The 17,884-nt window shown below is 40.6% G+C and overlaps 1 protein-coding gene across 1 annotated transcript in view; it reads left to right on the forward strand.

Moving 5' to 3' along the window:
- Positions 1 to 17,884, forward strand: part of LOC111170287 (LIM and calponin homology domains-containing protein 1) — a 107,545-nt gene that overhangs the window by 73,460 nt on the left and 16,201 nt on the right. Inside the window, exons 22-26 of the mRNA XM_089911836.1 lie at positions 499 to 539; positions 11,047 to 11,127; positions 14,034 to 14,126; positions 15,003 to 15,107; positions 16,815 to 16,942. Of these exons, the coding sequence (XP_089767962.1) occupies positions 499 to 539; positions 11,047 to 11,127; positions 14,034 to 14,126; positions 15,003 to 15,107; positions 16,815 to 16,942 (448 nt within the window). The remainder of the gene's footprint in view (positions 1 to 498; positions 540 to 11,046; positions 11,128 to 14,033; positions 14,127 to 15,002; positions 15,108 to 16,814; positions 16,943 to 17,884) is intronic.

Here is a 17,884-nt window from a genome sequence, read left to right on the forward strand (position 1 = left end):
GAAAATCCAAAGAAATAATATTCACCTCTTTCGTTATGGTCTTCTTCTTTTTTTTTTTAAACAAAGATTAGAAGCATTTACCTGGAACTGGTAGCGGTCCTCTTGTTAACTGTGTCACCTTCTCTACTTCCTGGATGACATCTGGCCTCTCTCTGTGTGATCCTTCTCTGTGTCAGACAGTGAGGGAACTGCTCAGTCAAGCCAGAGTGCAAGGTGCCTTAAAATGAGCACTCATAGGAATAGATTTCGCTTCCTATAATGTAGTACCTGGTGCTAATTGATGTGATCAATCATATTACACTGGTCATAACTTCTCTTGGTGATGGGTACAAGCTGCTTCAGGGGTCTGCTTTATCATGATTTTCTAATGCTCTTGGCTAACCAAAAAAAAGGTGGTTTGAAGCTGACATAGGAACCACACTCCACTGAGACGATCAAAAAAGAAAGACAATTAGAAGCTACTCACATTGTGATCTTTTTTCCTTTCTTTCTGTACAGTGGATTCTCCAAGCAGTGAAAAGTCACCTGTAACTACGCCTGTAAGTAATTCCTACTGAGGAATAAGATCATGCATTTAGTGTGATTTTAATTTATAAGGTATTTGATTCACTTAAAGGGGATTCAATCAAAAACGGTCTCCAAACTTTTGATTGTAAAAGAATATTTTTGTCGGATATAATGCTGTCAGTTGAATCATAGAGAAAGAGATGGATTATCATTTTGCACAGTTGTTATCATGCCTGGAAGCAAAATGGTGAGTCAGGAAAGTAAAATCTAAAAGAAACAACCAAAATGAATGTGACATAAGGAATTAGTAATAAAATATGCAACTTCCGTAGGCATTCAAAATCAGCTTTTTAAATGAAGGCAATACTTTAACACAGTGTATCATCGGCAGACAGGGCCCAGCCTGGACTTTCTCTGGGAGACCCATGCTGTCTGGGTCATATTCCTGCTCACAATCAGTATCTTGAATAATATATATTTTTTAACATCTTTATTGGAGTATAACTGCTTTACAATGGTGTGTTAGTTTCTGCTGTATAACAAAGTGAATCAGCTATACGTATACACATATCCCCATATCTCTTCCCTCTTGCATCTCCCTCCATCCTCCCTATCCTACCCCTCTAGGTGGACACAAAGCACTGAGCTGATCTCCCTGTGCTGTGCAGCTGCTTCCCACTAGCTATCTATTTTACATTTGGTAGTGTATATATGTCCATGCCACTCTCTCACTTCGTCCCAGCTTACCCTTCCCCCTCCCCGTGTCCTCAAGTCCATTCTCTACATCTGCATCTTTATTCCTGTCCTGCCCCTAGGTTCTTCAGAACCATTTTTTTTTTAGATTCATATATATGTGTTAGCATATGGTATTTGTTTTTCTCTTTCTGACTTACCTCACTCTGTATGACAGACTCTAGGTCCATCCACCTCACTACAAATAACTCAATTTCGTTTCTTTTTATGGCTGAGTAATATTCCATTGTATATATGTGCCACATCTTCTTTATCCATTCATCTGTCAGTGGACACTTAGGTTGCTTCCATGTCCTGGTTATTGTAAATAGAGCTGCAATGAACATTGTGGTACATGACTCTTTTTGAATTATGGTTTTCTCAGGGTATATGCCCAGTTAGTGGGATTGCTGGGTCGTATGGTAGTTCTATTTTTAGTTTTTTGAGGAACCTCCATACAGTTCTCTATAGTGGCTGTATCAATTTACATTCCCACCAACAGTGCAAGAGGGTTCCCTTTTCTCCACACCCTCTCCAGCATTTATTGTTTGTAGATTTTTTGATGATGGCCATTCTGACGGGTGTGAGATGATACCTCATTGTAGTTTTGATTTGCATTTCTCTAATGATTAGTGATGTTAAGCATCCTTTCATGTGTTTGTTGGGAATCTGTATATCTTCTTTGGAGAAATGTCTTCTGCCCATTTTTGGATTGAGTTGTTTGTTTTTTTGATATTGAGCTGCATAAGCTACTTGTATATTTTGGAGATTAATCCTTTGTCAGTTGGGTCGTTTGCAAATATCTTCTCCCATTCTGAGGGTTGTCTTTTGGTCTTGTTTATGGTTTCCTTTGCTGTGCAAAAGCTTTTAAGTTTCATTAGGTCCCACTTGTTTATTTTTGGTTTTATTTCCATTTCTGTAGGAGGTGGGTCAAAAAGGATCTTGCTATGATTTATGTCGTGGAGTGTTCTGCCTATGTTTTCCTCTAAGAGTTTTATAGTCTCTGACCTTACATTTAGGTCCTTAATCCATTTTGAGTTTATTTACATGTATGGTCTTAGTGAGTCTTCTAATTTCATTCTTTTACATGTAGCTGTCCAGTTTTCCCAGCACCACTTATTGAAGAGGCTGTCTTTCCTCCCTTGTATATTCTTGCCTCCTTTATCAAAGATAAGGTGACCATATGTGCGTGGGTTTATCTCTGGGCTTTCTATCCTGTTCCATTGATCTATATTTCTGTTTTTGTGCCAGTACCATACTGTCTTGATTACTGTAGCTTTGTAGTATAGTCTGAAGTCAGGGAGCCTGATTCCTCCAGCTCCGTTTTTCTTTCTCAAGGTTGCTTTGGCTATTCGGGGTCTTTTGTGTTTCCATACGAATTGTGCAATTTTTTGTTCTAGTTCTGTGAAAAATGCCATTGGTAGTTTGATAGGGATTGCACTGAATCTGTAGATTGCTTTGGGTAGGATAGTCATTTTCACAATGTTGATTCTTCCAATCCAAGAACATGGTATATCTCTCCATCTTTTTGTAACATCTTTAATTTCTTTCATCAGTGTCTTATAGTTTTCTGCATACAGGTCTTTTGTCTCCTTAGGTAGGTTTATTCCTAGGTATTTTATTCTTTTTGTTGCAGTGATAAATGGGAGTGTTTCCTTAATTTCTCTTTCAGATTTTTCATCATTAGTGTATAGGAATGCAAGAGATTTCTGTGCATTAATTTTGTATCCTGCTACTTTACCAAATTCATTGATTAGCTCTAGTAGTTTTCTGGTAGCATCTTTAGGATTCTCTATGTATAGTATCATGTCATCTGCAAACAGTGACAGTTTTACTTCTTCTTTTGCAACTTGGATTCCTTTTATTTCTTTTTCTTCTCTGATTGCTGTGGCTAAAACTTCCAAAACTATGTTGAAAAATAGTGGTGAGAGTGGACAACCTTGTCTTGTTCCTGATCTTAGTGGAAATGGTTTCAGTTTTTCACCATTGAGAACGATGTTGGCTGTGGGTTTGTCATATATAGCCTTTATTATGTTGAGGTAAGTTCCCTCTATGTCTACTTTCTGGAGGGTTTTTTATCATATATGGGTGTTGAATTTTCTCAAAAGCTTTTTCTGCATCTATTGAGATGATCATGTGGTTTTTCTCCTTCAGTTTCTTAATATGGTTTATCACACTGATTGATTTGCATGTATTGAAGAATCCTTGCATTCCTGCGATAAACCCCACTTGATCATGGCGTATGATCCTTTTCATGTGCTGTTGGATTCTGTTTGCTAGTATTTTGTTGAGGATTTTTGCATCTCTGTTCATCAATGATATTGGCCTGTAGTTTTCTTTGTTTGTGGCATCTTTGTCTGGTTTTGGTATCAGGGTGATGGTGGCCTTGTAGAATGAGTTTGGGAGTGTTCCTCCCTCTGCTATATTTTGGGAGAGTTTGAGAAGGATAGGTGTTAGCTCTTCTCTACATGTTTGATAGAATTCGCCTCTGAAGCCATCTGGTCCTGGGCTTTTGTTTGTTGGAAGATTTTTAATCACAGTCTCAATTTCAGTCCTTGTGATTGGTCTATTTATATTTTCTGTTTCTTCCTGGTTCAGTCTCAGAACGTTGTGCTTTTCTAAGAATTTGTCCATTTCTTCCAGGTTGTCCATTTTATTGGCATGTAGTTGCTTCTAGTAATCTGTCATGATCCTTTGTATTTCTGCAGTGTCGGTTGTTACTTCTCCTTTTTCATTTCTAATTCTATTGATTTGAGTCTTCTCCCTTCTTTTCTTGAGGAGTCTGGCTAATGGTTTATCAATTTTGTTTATCTTCTCAAAGAACCAGCTTTTAGTTTTATTCATCTTTGCTATCATTTCCTTCATTTCTTTTTCATTTATTTGTGATCTGATCTTTATGATTTCTTTCCTTCTGCTAACTTTGAGGTTTTTTGTTCTTCTTTCTCTAATTACTTTAGGTGTAAGGTTAGGTCGTTTATTTGAGATGTTCTTGTTTCTTGAGGTAGGATTGTATTGCTATAAACTTCCCTCTTAGAACTGCTTTTGCAGCATGCCGTAGGTTTTGGGGCATTGTGTTTTCATTGTAATTTGTTTCTAGGTTTTGGGTTTTTTTTGCGGTACATGGGCCTCTCACTGTTGTGGCCTCTCCCGTTGTGGAGCACAGGCTCCGGACATGCAGGCTCAACGGCCATGGCTCACGGGCCTAGCCGCTCCGCGGCAGGTGGGATCTTCCCAGACCGGGGCACGAACCGGTGTCCCCTGCATCGGCAGGCAGACTCTCAACCACTGCGCCACCAGGGAAGCCCTCTAGGTATTTTTTTATTTCCTCTTTGATTTCTTCAGTGGCCTCTTGGTTATTTAATAGTCTATTGTTTCGCCTCCATGTGCTTGTGTTTTTTACAGATTTTTTCCTGTAATTGATACCTAGTCTCATAGCATTGTGGTCGGAAAAGATACTTGATATGATTTCAATTTTCTTAAATTTACAAAGGCTTGATTTGTGACCCAAGATATGATCTATCCTGGGAAATGTTCCATGAACACTTGAGAAGAAAGTGTAATATCCTGTTTTTGGATGGAATGTCCTATAAATATCAATTAAGTCCATCTTGTTTAATGTATCATTTAAAGCTTGTGTTTCCTTATTTATTTTCATTTTGGATGATCTGTCCATTGGTGAAAGTGGGGTGTTAAAGTCCCCTACTATGATTGTGTTACTGTCGCTTTCCCCTTTTATGGCTGTTAGCATTTGCCTTATGTATTGAGGTGCTCCTATGTTGGGTGCATAAATATTTACAATTGTTATATCTTCTTCTTGGATTGATCCTTTGATCATTATGTAGTGTCCTTCTTTGTCTCTTGTAATAGTCTTTATTTTAAAGTCTATTTTGTCTGATATGAGAATTGCTACTCCAGCTTTCTTTTGATTTCCATTTGCATGGAATATCTTTTTCCATCCTCTCACTTTCAGTCTGTATGTGTCCCTAGGTCTGAAGTGGGTCTCTTGTAGACAGCAGATGTATGGGTCTTGTTTTTGTATCCATTCAACCAATCTATGTCTTTTGGTTGGAGCATTTAATCCACTTACATTTAAGGTAGTTATCGATATGTATGTTCCTTTTACCATTTTCTTAACTGTTTTGAGTTTGTTATTGTAGGTCTTTTCCTTCTCTTGTGTTTCCTGCCTAGAGAGGTTCTTTTAGCATTTGCTGTAGAGGTGGTTTGGTGGTGCTGAATTCTCTTAGCTTTTGCTTGTCTGTAAAGCTTTTAATTTCTCCACTGAATCTAACCGAGATCCTTGCTGGGTAGAGTAATCTTGGTTGTAGGTTTTTCCCTTTCATCACTTTAAATATATCCTGCCACTCCGTTCTGGCTTGCAGAGTTTCTGCTGAAGGATCAGCTGTTAACCTTATGGGGATTCCCTTGTATGTTATTTGTTGTTTTTCCCTTGCTGCTTATAATATTTTTTCTTTGTATTTAATTTTTGATAGTTTGATTAACATGTGTCTTGGCGTGTTTCTCCTTGGATTTATCCTGTATGGGACTCTCTGTGCTTCCTGGACTTGATTGACTATTTCCTTTCCCATGTTAGGGAAGTTTTCAACTTTAATATCTTCAAATATTTTATCAGACCCTTTCTTTTTCTCTTCTTCTTCTGGGACCCCTATAATTCGAATGTTGGTGTGTTTAATGTTGTCCCAGAGATCTCTGAGGCTGTCCTCAACTCTTTTCATTCTTTTTTCTTTATTCTGCTCTGCAGTAGTTATTTCCACTATTTTATCTTCCAGGTCACTTATCTGTTCTTCTGCCTCAGTTATTCTGCTATTGATTCCTTCTAGAGAATTTTTAATTTCATTTATTTTGTTGTTCGTCATTGTTTGTTTGCTCCTTAGTTCTTCTAGGTCCTTGTTAAATGTTTCTTGTATTTTCTCCATTCTATTTCCAAGATTTTGGATCATCTTTACTATCATTACTCTGAATTCTTTTTCACATAGACTGCCTATTTCCTCTTCATTTGTTTGGTCTGGTGGGTTTTTACCTTGCTCCTTCATCTGCTGTGTATTTCTCTGTCTTCTCATTTTGCTTAACTTACTATGTTTGGGGTCTCTGTTTCACAGGCTGCAGGTTCGTAGTTCCCGTTGTTTTTGTTGTCTGCCCCCAGTGGGTAAGCTTGGCTCAGTGGGTTGTGTAGGCTTCCTGGTGCAGGGGACTGGTGCCTGTGTTCTGGTGGATGAGGCTGGATCTTGTCTTTCTGGTGGGCAGGACCAAGTCCGGTGGTGTGTTTTGGGGTGTCTGTGAACTTATTATGATTTTAGGCAACCTCTTTGCTAATGGGTGGGTTTGTGTTCCCATCTTGCTAGTTGTTTGGCATGGGGTGTCCAGCACTGTAGCTTGCTGGTCGTTGAGTGGAGCTGGGTCTTAACGTTGAGATGGAGATCTCTGGGAGAGCTGTCGCCATTTGATATTACATGGGGCTGAGAGGTCTCTGGTGGACCAATGTCCTGAACTCGGCTCTCCCACCTCAGAGGCTCAGGCCTGGCACCCGGCCAGAGCACCAAGACCTGTTTTTTAGGAATTCTGGGGTATTTTGTTCTTTGTTTTCTTTCTTTCAGGTATTATTTTTTCTTACTTAGTTGCAGTGAAATTTCCAGGAATGAAACAATAGGCAGGTGAATGGTCTCCAATTCAAAGCCAGGCATTTGTCAAGCTCTTGCTAGTTCTTGTTTCCCTGGTTTCCCTGAAAGGGAGAACCAGGAGGCGGTGCCGGGCTCTGTCCCTACTGCTTCCCCGTGAAGACCGGTGCTCACACGTCCTCTCACTGCCTCTGCTCTTGGAGGGGCAGCCTGTGAACACACGTCCCAGTCTGGGACATGTAGGGCTGTGGTACGGACCGTCTGTGCATTTCTCACTCTGTCCCGTCTGCCACAGATCGGCTGCTTCACCCTCTTCTGACAGCCTCAAATGCTTCCCTTCCAGTTATGAAGGGATCTTTATAGTCCTTTCTGGTGTTCAAGGTCTTCTGCTAGTTTTCAGCCGGTGTTCTGTGAGAACTGTTGCATCTATAGATGTATTCCTATGTGGAGAGAGATGAACTCCACGTCTACCTACTCCTCCGCCATCTTGAATATCAGTATCTTGAATAATATTAATTGTACATTTAGTTTTCAATTCTTTATTTGGATGAAATAAAAAGAGCACTTGCTAATTAAAATGCCAAGACACATGACACTGTAGAAATTCCTTGCTGCCGAATTATACCTGGACATTCTCCATAGACCTGACTCTTCTATGAACTGAGTGTCTCCAATGCTGGGCCTGGAATACTCACCCTCTGAAATTTGCATTGGTTTGGAGCCTTCCTCTATGGCACAGTCAACTGTAGCATTTCCTGAGGCCCCCAGGTGTAGCTGTATAATCACTGCTGCACCTTTGATTACAGATTTACTAACCATATGACCCTGAAGGTGCTGTATAACTTCTCTGAACCTTGTCTTCCTTGGTAGTACAATGAGATAATAGTACTTTCAGAGTGTTGTGGGCTTTATTTGAAATAATTACACAGAAGCCTGTAGCACAGTGCCCAATACATGAATGAATCCTCCCCAGTAGCTAATCCAAGAGGCCCACCATAGCCAACACCAATTCTTATCTATAGGTAAATTGTCTCACTTTGGGAATTCCTAAGTACCTGTGCAGAATGGAGAAGGGACCCATCACCCATCACAAAACCCCCTCAATATCTCCAGCCACGTTCCAGAACTACCAGCCATTTGTGGAGGCTCAGTCTTAAGCCAGTACTGGGAATCCTGAGTTTGTTGGGAAGCTGAGTACATCCACAGAGGATGGGACCCCCAGAAGGACCCCAAGGCTGGCATTCATGGCACAGATCTGAAGAGTAGTATAACATAACCCATTGAGTTCCATTTTAAATGACACGGGAACAACCATGTCAAATTGTTCTAGTCCCCCCGGCAGGGATGGAGAGGAAGGGTGTCCTACAGAGATACATTCTTATTTCTGTGTATGGAAAATAGAATAAGAAAGAGAGAAATTACTGACCTATATAGGTGAATTCTCGAAAGTACCCACCTAAATTTGATGTTCTTTTGATGATAAATAGCTCTTCATAGAATGGAAAATTAAAAGAAATTGGAAAATAAGAGAAGGTTGAGGGGAAGTAAGCATTCGATTAGTCTGAACTCAATAGACCCGGGGCAGTTTTGCTCAGACGTGAAGTGGCCCAAAGCTATAGGGTCTACAAAGGGGAGAGAAGAGGATGCTTACCCAGCATGAAGTTATCCCATTTATTTATTCAACGAACATTTCCTGAAGACCTAAAAATTCAAGGTCTTGAGATACTTAGGCAGGATAAAGGGCCCTCTTTGCTCTCAAGGAAGCCCTAGGCCAGAGAAAGATCCAGATCTGTAAACAGATAAATTATAGAACAAAGTGTGCCAAATGCTCTGCATTCTTTCTCTGGAACCTTTTCTATCTCTGTTATGGTAATTATCCCACTGTCTCCTGGGGATCGTTTATATATGGGTCACTCCCTCACAAGCCCACCCCCAATCCCCACTCTCAGCTGTTAGCTCCATGAGGCTGGGGCTCTTGGCCTCCTGCTACGCCACCTGGTCATAAGTAAGTGCTCAGCAAATAGTCACCGAAAAAGGAGCATGACCACTTCTTTTGCCCTCCTCTTTGTCACAATGGTCTCTTCCTCTTTATCTTCCTCTGAAAATGCTCATTGTTTTTCTTTCTTGCTTTCTAACAAATATTCCATATTTTCTTCTGTGCTCAATCCCCATATCCCACACTTCTCCCTCCTGTTTCTGCTTACTCCTGACTTATTCTTGCCATCACAACCTAGGGAAACCTGAAAATTAACTAAATAATTTCTAATTGTTGCTCTTATCTTCCTGCTGTTGGACTTTCCCCATTGGGCTCCCTATAGCTTTATTCACATTACCACACCCTTTTCATCAAAAGTCACAGAAGGGCCATGCCCCTGAGAGAGGGTCTGAACATTTAAACCGCTTCCAAGTCTTAGGAAAATGCCAAGTGGAGCCAACCTCCAACTCCATTAATTCCAGGAGAATTTTCCACCTGGGATCCATATTTAGATGACATTTTATGGTCATCCAAGGAAATTTGGGAAACTCTGGATTTTATACAATAAAATAGTTTTTCTCCTGCATAACTTGTCAGAGGCTTTCATATGCAGATATGCAGTATGAATCCCAAGAGTGGCATATAGGAAATACATTTCCCTCCCTGATTTGGCCACCTTTCTCTGACTTTTTGTGACCATCCCTACCATTTGCAGGAACCACAGCAAGAGTATCCACCGAGGCCCACACTTCACACGCCTAAATACATTAAAGCTATAGATATTTATAATGTTAAAAATTGAGTAACAGCCATGGCCTAGCTCGTGTTCTCAGCCTGGAGACTTCCCTGGATGGGCCAGCCATTGTGCACCTGAGTGGTAGCCTGGATTACTGGGGGCAGGGCAGGGGAGGTGGGCTGGCCCAGCTATCTTGAGCAGTAGCTAGACCCATGTAAACCTTGGACAGGACTGACTCTGTCCAGCTTCGCAGGCAGCCAGGGTAGGTAGAGTCTGCCTGCCCCGCACCCTGCCCCAGACTCTCCCCCTCCTCCCTAGTTCCTTCACCCTCACCCTGCTCTTTCCCTCAGCATTCCCAGACAGTTCTAAGTGCCTCCCAAAACTATCCCATCCGAACAGAGAGAAGGGAAGAAGCACAGTTATCGGGGAGCCTGGATTGCCTCAGTACCTACTCTGGGTGACAAGGGAGGCCAACTTTAAACACATCAGCCTCCCCACTTTTGCTGGTTTCCCAGGGACCAGCTGTGATTTCTCTTCCCCCCTCAGACCCTCTCAATCTCATTCATATTCCGTGGCCTGGGTGCCCACTTTGGTTCATGCATCCTCCTCCCATTATTCTCGTTTTCTCACTTGGTTCTCAAAATCGTAAAAACCTTTTTTAAAAGACCAAACAAACCAAAGTCTGTGGGTTTGTTTTGTGGGCCCTGATCAGGGACTCCCCTTGTCTGGATCTCTGGTGATGCTGGTGAACACTGGTGAGTTAAATGATCCCACTTTAGAGAAAACGGGTGGAAAAGCAATAATAGCAGTATAAAAGATTAGTTCTGTAGCACAGCAAACACCGCTTCTCACAAAATGCAGTTCTGCTGAAGTAAGCATTCCTATTTGCTTGGACCCGGGATCAATATGCAGCATGAGTGTCTTATGCTTAGGAGCATGAATACATTTAAGAAATCACTTCTAAGAGAAACAAAGCAAAAGCCTTCCCATGCCAGTGGCTAATTACTTCGCATTTTCATTAGCTCCGAAAAGGTTCACAGGATCATACCAGCATATTGGAAGTAAACCATAGAGGGACTAGGATTAAAAAGTGGTTTCTGGGCTTCCCTGGTGGCGCGGTGGTTGGGAGTCCGCCTGCCGATGCAGGGGACGCGGGTTCGTACCCCGGTCCGGGAGGATCCCACATACCGTGGAGCGGCTGGGCCCGTGAGCCATGGCCGCTGAGCCTGCGTGTCCGGAGCCTGTGCTCCGCAATGGGAGAGGCCACAGCAGTGAGAGGCCCACGTACCGCAAAAAAAAAAAAAAAAGTGGTTTCTGCCAACAAAGAGCACCTTTAGATACGGGAAGGTTTCTGCTTCTGTGTGTCCATCATGGTGTCAAACCGTGAGCTAATTGTGCCCCTTGTCCTGGCCTGGCCTTGAGGACATGGCTCAGTTCTGATCATGGTTTTATATTCTAAACAGTTGAAGTTGTGGGCTTGGGACCCGGAAGAGGAACGCAGGCGACAGGAAAAATGGCAACAGGAGCAGGAACGTTTGCTCCAGGTAGGACTGGGTTTGCTGCCTTTTATTTTTTTTTCTTCTTTTTGGTGATGCTCTCTTAATTTCTGCTGTATTAAATAGATGTTTAGCCCAGGAAATACATGGAATCAGCTTCTTCTCAGAAGTCGTTGAGTCTAAGTCTGTTCATTTTGTGTCCATGAGACAGAATGCTCTGAGTCTAATACCTCCCACCAGAGGTTACACTGATGAACATAAGGAGAAAGGATTTCACTTAGAAAAAAATCCAAGTATTGATTAAGGGCCAACCCACCCACTCATCACCTTCTTCGCTGCCAATCAAATTCCAGTCCAACTAGGAGCGGGAAGGAATTGTCAGAAGGTTATTGATAGCATACATGTGAAATGAAAGTTGACCTGGGTCTTATTCCTTAAGTAGAAATGTTTGCTCCATCTTTGAGCAAAAGCTTCTAATTTTCAATTCTAGAAAAATTCTGGGAGTTAACTTATCATGCTCCTACTTGTTTCATCCCAGTTTTGTGGAGCAACAGAGCTTCAAAAAGTAATCTAGTAACCTTAGAAACTAACCTATGCTGAGCATTTGGGGTGTGCCAGAACTGGCATATTTGTAGGTGTGTGACATATTTTACCTAACTTCATTCTCATAAAACTCATCAAAGTATGTCTTATTGATCTCAGTTTGCAATTGAAGAAATTAAGGCTCAAAATAAGTTATATAGGGCTTCCCTGGTGGCGCAGTGGTTGAGAGTCCGCCTGCCGATGCAGGGGACACGGGTTCGTGCCCAGGTCCGGGAAGATCCCACATGCCGCAGAGCGGCTGGGCCCGTGAGCCATGGCCGCTGAGCCTGCGCGTCCGGAGCCTGTGCTCCGCAACAGGAGAGGCCACAACAGTGAGAGACCCAGGTACCGCAAAAAAAAAAAAAAAAAAAAAAAAATTATTTAATTGCCCGAGGTCATACCTCTAACAAATGTTGAGCTTCGTTTCAAATCCAAGCTTGGGTGACTCTAAAACTCATGTTCTTTCCCCTATACTCCCAATGGTATTGATTTTACCGAAAGTCATAAAGAAAAAGAATGTTAAATCTCATTTATTTTTGTGACTTTCTGCTGATGTGTAGAAAGCAGTGCTTAATGCGAGTTTATTTTACTTTTTTTTCTTATCTTTTTGTTCTAATCCTTTGGCTTAATTCCCAGGGGTGGGGAGCAAAGGTCAGCTAGATAGTTAATTAATTGTAGTGTGGCTCTAGGTCTGCCCGTTAAGTTTGACACTTTTCAAAATTACATAGGAGTAAACCTTCAATACCAAAATCTAGTTCTTAGTAAGAACTAGGTTCAGCAAAGTCCCAGAGCTGTTGGCACATTTAGGTCCGTTGGGAGACCCCAGACCAGCCCTGGTCATCTGCTATTCTGTTGGAAGTCAGATGTCCATTCCACCAGGAGTCAGAAATTCCACAGAGTAAAGAAGATGGCCTGTGTTTCCCATGGTCTTGCTGTGTCTGTTATTCTTTGAAAGGTGGCCGTGGTTTTAGGCGTGGGTTGTGGGCTTAGGGGCAAGGTGTTTATGGGGAAGGAAGGGTGTCATGTGTGTGTGTGTGTGTGGACAGATATACCACATCTTTGGCCCCTGTATCATCAGTTCATCCTCTTGGTGAGGCAAACATGTGATATAAGCTCCTAGAACCAATAAATGTAAGAAGCTTTGTTTGTTTTTCATCTTCTGTAAAGTTTTAAGGTCTGTTTCCTCTATTCTGAAGACCCTTGGAGTCCCTCTCTAAAACTTTACAATATTAGGTTTTATAACAAAATTTTTAGCCGAAGTTTAAAAGCCTACCATGGATTGACCAACAGTGGTTTGGCCAGAGCATTAATAGGAACATTAGGCTCCAGACAATCGCATAAAGCCCTTTTGCTCCTAAGATGATAACATAACAAGTAATACCTGGAGGAATTCTCAGTGTCTTCCCCAAGAAGATGGAAGCACAGACTCATGTTAGCCTCAGAGAGAGGACTGACAGTAATCAGCCTAAAATATTTGACTGTACGTAGTATTCCAGCAATTCCTTGGTCTCTGTCATGTCGGCGATGCCATTCTCAAGGCACCCAGGGATGTCAGTTCTCATCTTAAGCATTCCTTTTCATTTCCGTGTATTCATTTCTTCTAGTCAGCTGTCAGGGACCCCAGTCACATTTTTAAAGCTCTCCTTATCCTTACATCCTTTTCCTATTCAGAGTATTTTTATTTTTTTCTCTGGAAGTGGTGACTAGTGTCCTATTTTTTTCTGAAAACAATAATAGCAGTTCTGATATCAAAGCCTTCTAATGGGCTGTTTAAAAGCTACTCTTAATTCAGGAGGACTTAAAGTTAGGAGGACTCCATTTTAGTAGAATGGCCACCAGCAAAGAGTAATTCAGCCACTCAGCTAATTATCGTCCTGCTCACTTTGGACCTTTCTCCATCATCTATCTTGTAAACCTGCGAGGTTTTTTTTTTTTTTTTAATCTTTTATTAAACTCTCCCAGCAGCAACGTATTTCTATTAGTGGAATGGCAAAACTCATCTCTGAAGGGCCCAGTAAAAGCAAACTATTGGTTTAACCTACCCCTGAGGACAAAACCCAAGTTAAGAAGGAGTTTAGAATCTTTCCATCTTTTCTCTTTCCATAAGCAAATGCCTACTCATATATCTGAAGAACATTCTATGAAACACCCACAGCAGAAAAAATTGTTCTCTGTTGGATTTTTATGTCCCTAACATGTCTGAGCACCACAAAATGGTATTCCCCTTTTGGTGCACGAATGGGTTAGCTTCAGAACCTCACAGCAAGAAGAGAGTCTTGCAACACATTGTACGTGATGGTTTAGCGGGGGGAAAAGTGCCAATGATGTATGCACTGGTCCGTTCAGAACAATCTATGGAAATTCCATAACAGGAGAGATACCGGAAGGAACAGGACAAGCTGAAGGAAGAGTGGGAAAAGGCCCAAAAGGAGGTGGAAGAGGAAGAACGCAGATACTATGAGGAGGTAGGAAATTCCCCGGAAGGAATTTGACCCTGAAGCCCTGATTCCTCAAAGTCTATCAGCACTTTCTCTGTCTGTGCTGTGTGTACCCATGGGGCATGTCTGATTCTCTTTACTCACAACAGAGCCCTATCAACCTTTTAAAAGAGTCCTATCCTATAGGCTGTAAAAGACTACTACTCTTCCAAGTTTAGCTTGTGGTAAGGGTGTGTTGAGTCATGGTCAAGGGGGAGAATAGAATTGTATCTCTTCTTTAGTCACAAAGGTCAGATTCTTGATTTGTCTTAGATGACATGAAAGTATCAATTTGTTTATCTGTGTGTGTGTTTGAGGCAAGCATGTTTGGTAGTAGTGAATTAATATTAATTTTTATGAGGATAATTTTGATATCAAGGCTAAGTGAATCCTTACTGCTGCATTCACTGAATGGTACTAAAGAGATTTAGAAGGGAGGAGAATTTGCTTTTGTTTGTTTCATTTTTAGATGAACAAACCAGACCACGTCTGAGAATTTGAAACTACACCTTATATATATTATCCAAAATCTGTTTATGATTAATATTGTTGTGAATTTGTTCTTCAACAATAATTTTTGTGCATAATACTTTCCCTAATAGCATTTCTAATTAGGCCTCTTGAATCACACTAATTAACTTGCAAAGACTCTGTTTTTCTAAATTAAATGCTAATTTCTAAATCATTGCCCATAGAGCATGTTATCTGATTTACATGCTTTTTAAAAGTAAGACCTTTTTTTATGCCCTGCTTGTTTACACATAATTCTGATGTTTGTCCCTAAATTTCTTTAATGACACTTTTCTCTTGACAAATATGATTTATCCTTTCTCCCCCTTTCATTAATTCCTGTCCTTCCCCTAGGAGCGCAAAATAATTGAGGACACTGTGGTTCCATTTACTATTTCTTCAAGTTCTGCAGACCAGCTGTCTACATCCTCCTCTGTGACTGAAGGCAGTGGGACAATGGTAAGACCATAGATTAAAAGGAATTCATGAAATAAGAAAACTAAAATAGAAGTACTAAACCACAAGGCCAAGTTTTCCACCAGTTTAAATCCAGGACTAGCTGTTTCTCTAGAATCATGTCAGCTACTACGTGGCCATTGTACCCCATCATAATGTCATTGCCGTGGTGAAACCCTAGAGTCAATCCCTGAGAGCAGTAAACATATTACTGAAGCCAGCCCTGCCCCCACAGGCTGGAAACCAAAGTCTCTGCACTGGTTGGCAAGACCCTGGTTAGTGATGCCACGTGCTGGAATGTCTTTCTAACTGCCCATCATTCATTCATTTAGCAGACGTATGTTTCTCTCTGCCAGACCATACATCTCTTTGCACTGGATGTTAGCAGTAGGATGCCAACAATACACTCTCACCGGCCTCCATGAAAGTTTCTTCTGAATCACTCTTAAAATTCCACATGAATATATATATATGTGTGTCTTCAAGGTCTGGAGAGAGTCCAGAAAGGCTGGTCAACCTCCATATCCCCCAAATAAGGTCATGGAGGTAGTGGACATTGGTCATACCAACACCTGGATAGTCTATAATCTGCATTTTAGTTTTTGATGGTATAATAACAGAATAAATTCATTTTGCAATAAACATAATATCACTTGGGTATATGTCATATTAGTCATTTCTGTAGTCAATTAATATATGCTGCAATACACTAAAATTTTTAAATTATCCAATTTTAACTTAATACAAATGAAGATTGTACAAAAGTAATTCACCAAATTTGATATTGCATGGTCACTCAGGAAGCTCAGAGTATTGCTTATCTTTGCTGTTATATACAAAGATTATCACAAAAGCCAAGTCTTTCATGTCTCTTTCATATATTGCAATGATAATTATGAAAGATTTTCTAGACTCTAAAATAAGTTTTTTATGTATCATCATCAAAGGAATTCTACACTGTCCAACAATTTTTCGATATTTACCAGCCATTTTCAAATATCAAAATTTGAAGTGTATTGTTTTTTATTTCTATTTTATTTTTTTAACATCTTTATTGGAGTATAATTGCTTTACAGTGGTGTGTTCGTTTCTGCTTGTTTTTTACTTAAATTTTTAAAATTTAAATTAAAGATTAAAAATTTTTTATACAATTTTTAAACGTTACACTACATAATCTGCATTTTGAAATAACCCACGGGCACTCAAATGCCACTTGTCCTGAAATAAGCAATCCTATGACTTTGTTTTATTCTGAAAGATGGGTTTTCTAGCCAGTTCCCTTTTATGATAACTTTTGAGAGAGATCCAGCTTACATGTTCATTTCAAATCATTGGAAATCAGTTACTATTCAGTTAATTTTTTTTTTTTTTTTTTTGCGGTACGCGGGCCTCTCACTGTTGTGGCCTCTCCCATTGCGGAGCACAGGCTCCGGACGCACAGGCTCAGCGGCCATGGCTCACGGGCCCAGCCGCCCCATGGCACATGGGATCTTCCCAGACCGGGGCACGAAGCTGTGTCCTCTGCATTGGCAGGCGGACTCTCAACCACTGCGCCACCAGGGAAGCCCTATTCAGTTAATTTGAACGACTGTTCTTTAAATTGTAGTCAGTGTGATTGAGAAAGTGCTTCAGATATTCCATGGCCAAACATGAGTATTGTCCAGTGTGTTTAAAAATTATATTCAAGATTATCCTTGTTTTCCCCATTAGAATAAGATGGACTTGGAAAACTGTCGAGAGGAAGAACAAAAGACAAGACAGAAGACACCATTCCAGGGGGATAACAGTGGCTCATTGCCTAAGACTAAGGAAGGTGATCCACTGGAGGAAAAGGGCAGGTATGAGCCATTCCAGGCTGTCCATCCATATGCGCAAAGCCGGGCTGTGCCCCTTCACTCCCAGGAAGGGCACCCATCACTAATGCAAATCATATTCAGCTTTGAAATTATCATTCCAATAATACATTATGCGTATATTATTGCTTGAAGATGTTCTAATGGCTCTCAAGTCAGTGTCCTTATACTATTGAATATAAATAGGTGAAACCTTCTTTTAAATGAGGGGAGACAGTATAGATCACCAAAGGAGCATGTTGTCAATTCAAAGTCCCAAACCTAAATACCACTCACCTGAAATGGTTAATGTATCTGGAGGGATAGAGTTTAAAATGGGGCTGTGGTGTGGTTATAGAGAACAGACTGGTGGTTGCCAAGGGGAAGGTGGTTGGGGGAGGGATGGAGTGGGAAGCTGGGGTTAGCAGATGTAAGCTATTATATATAGAATGGATAAACAACAAGGTCCTACTGTATAGCACAGAGAACCTATGATAAACCATAATGGAAAAGAATATTTTAAAAAAGAATGTATATGTGTGTGTGTGTGTATATATATATACATATACATATGTATATATATATATATAAAACTGAACCACTTTGCTGTAAAACAGAAATTAACACAGCATTGTGAATCAACTATACTTAAATTTAAAAGTATATTAAAACTAAAAAAAAGAAAGAAAAAAAATACTGTATCAATACTGATTCATTAACTGTAACCAAAGTACCATACTCACAGAAAACAACAGGGGAAACTGTGTACAGGGTAGATGGGAAGTCTCTGTACTATCTTTGCAATTTTTTAAAATAACTCTAAGACTCGTCCACAGAAATAAAGCTTATTTAAAAGAAGAAAAAAAAAAATGAGGCCGTGGTGTCCTACTCAATGTGGACCTGAACTTTGCCATTAGTATCCTCTGACCTGTGAGAAGCCGTGTTTAC

This window comes from Delphinapterus leucas, chromosome 5 (genome assembly GCF_059928025.1).
Source record: "Delphinapterus leucas isolate spDelLeu-1000000601 "Yukka" chromosome 5, BTC_Dleu_Yukka2, whole genome shotgun sequence".
In the NCBI taxonomy this organism is placed as follows: domain Eukaryota; kingdom Metazoa; phylum Chordata; class Mammalia; order Artiodactyla; family Monodontidae; genus Delphinapterus; species Delphinapterus leucas.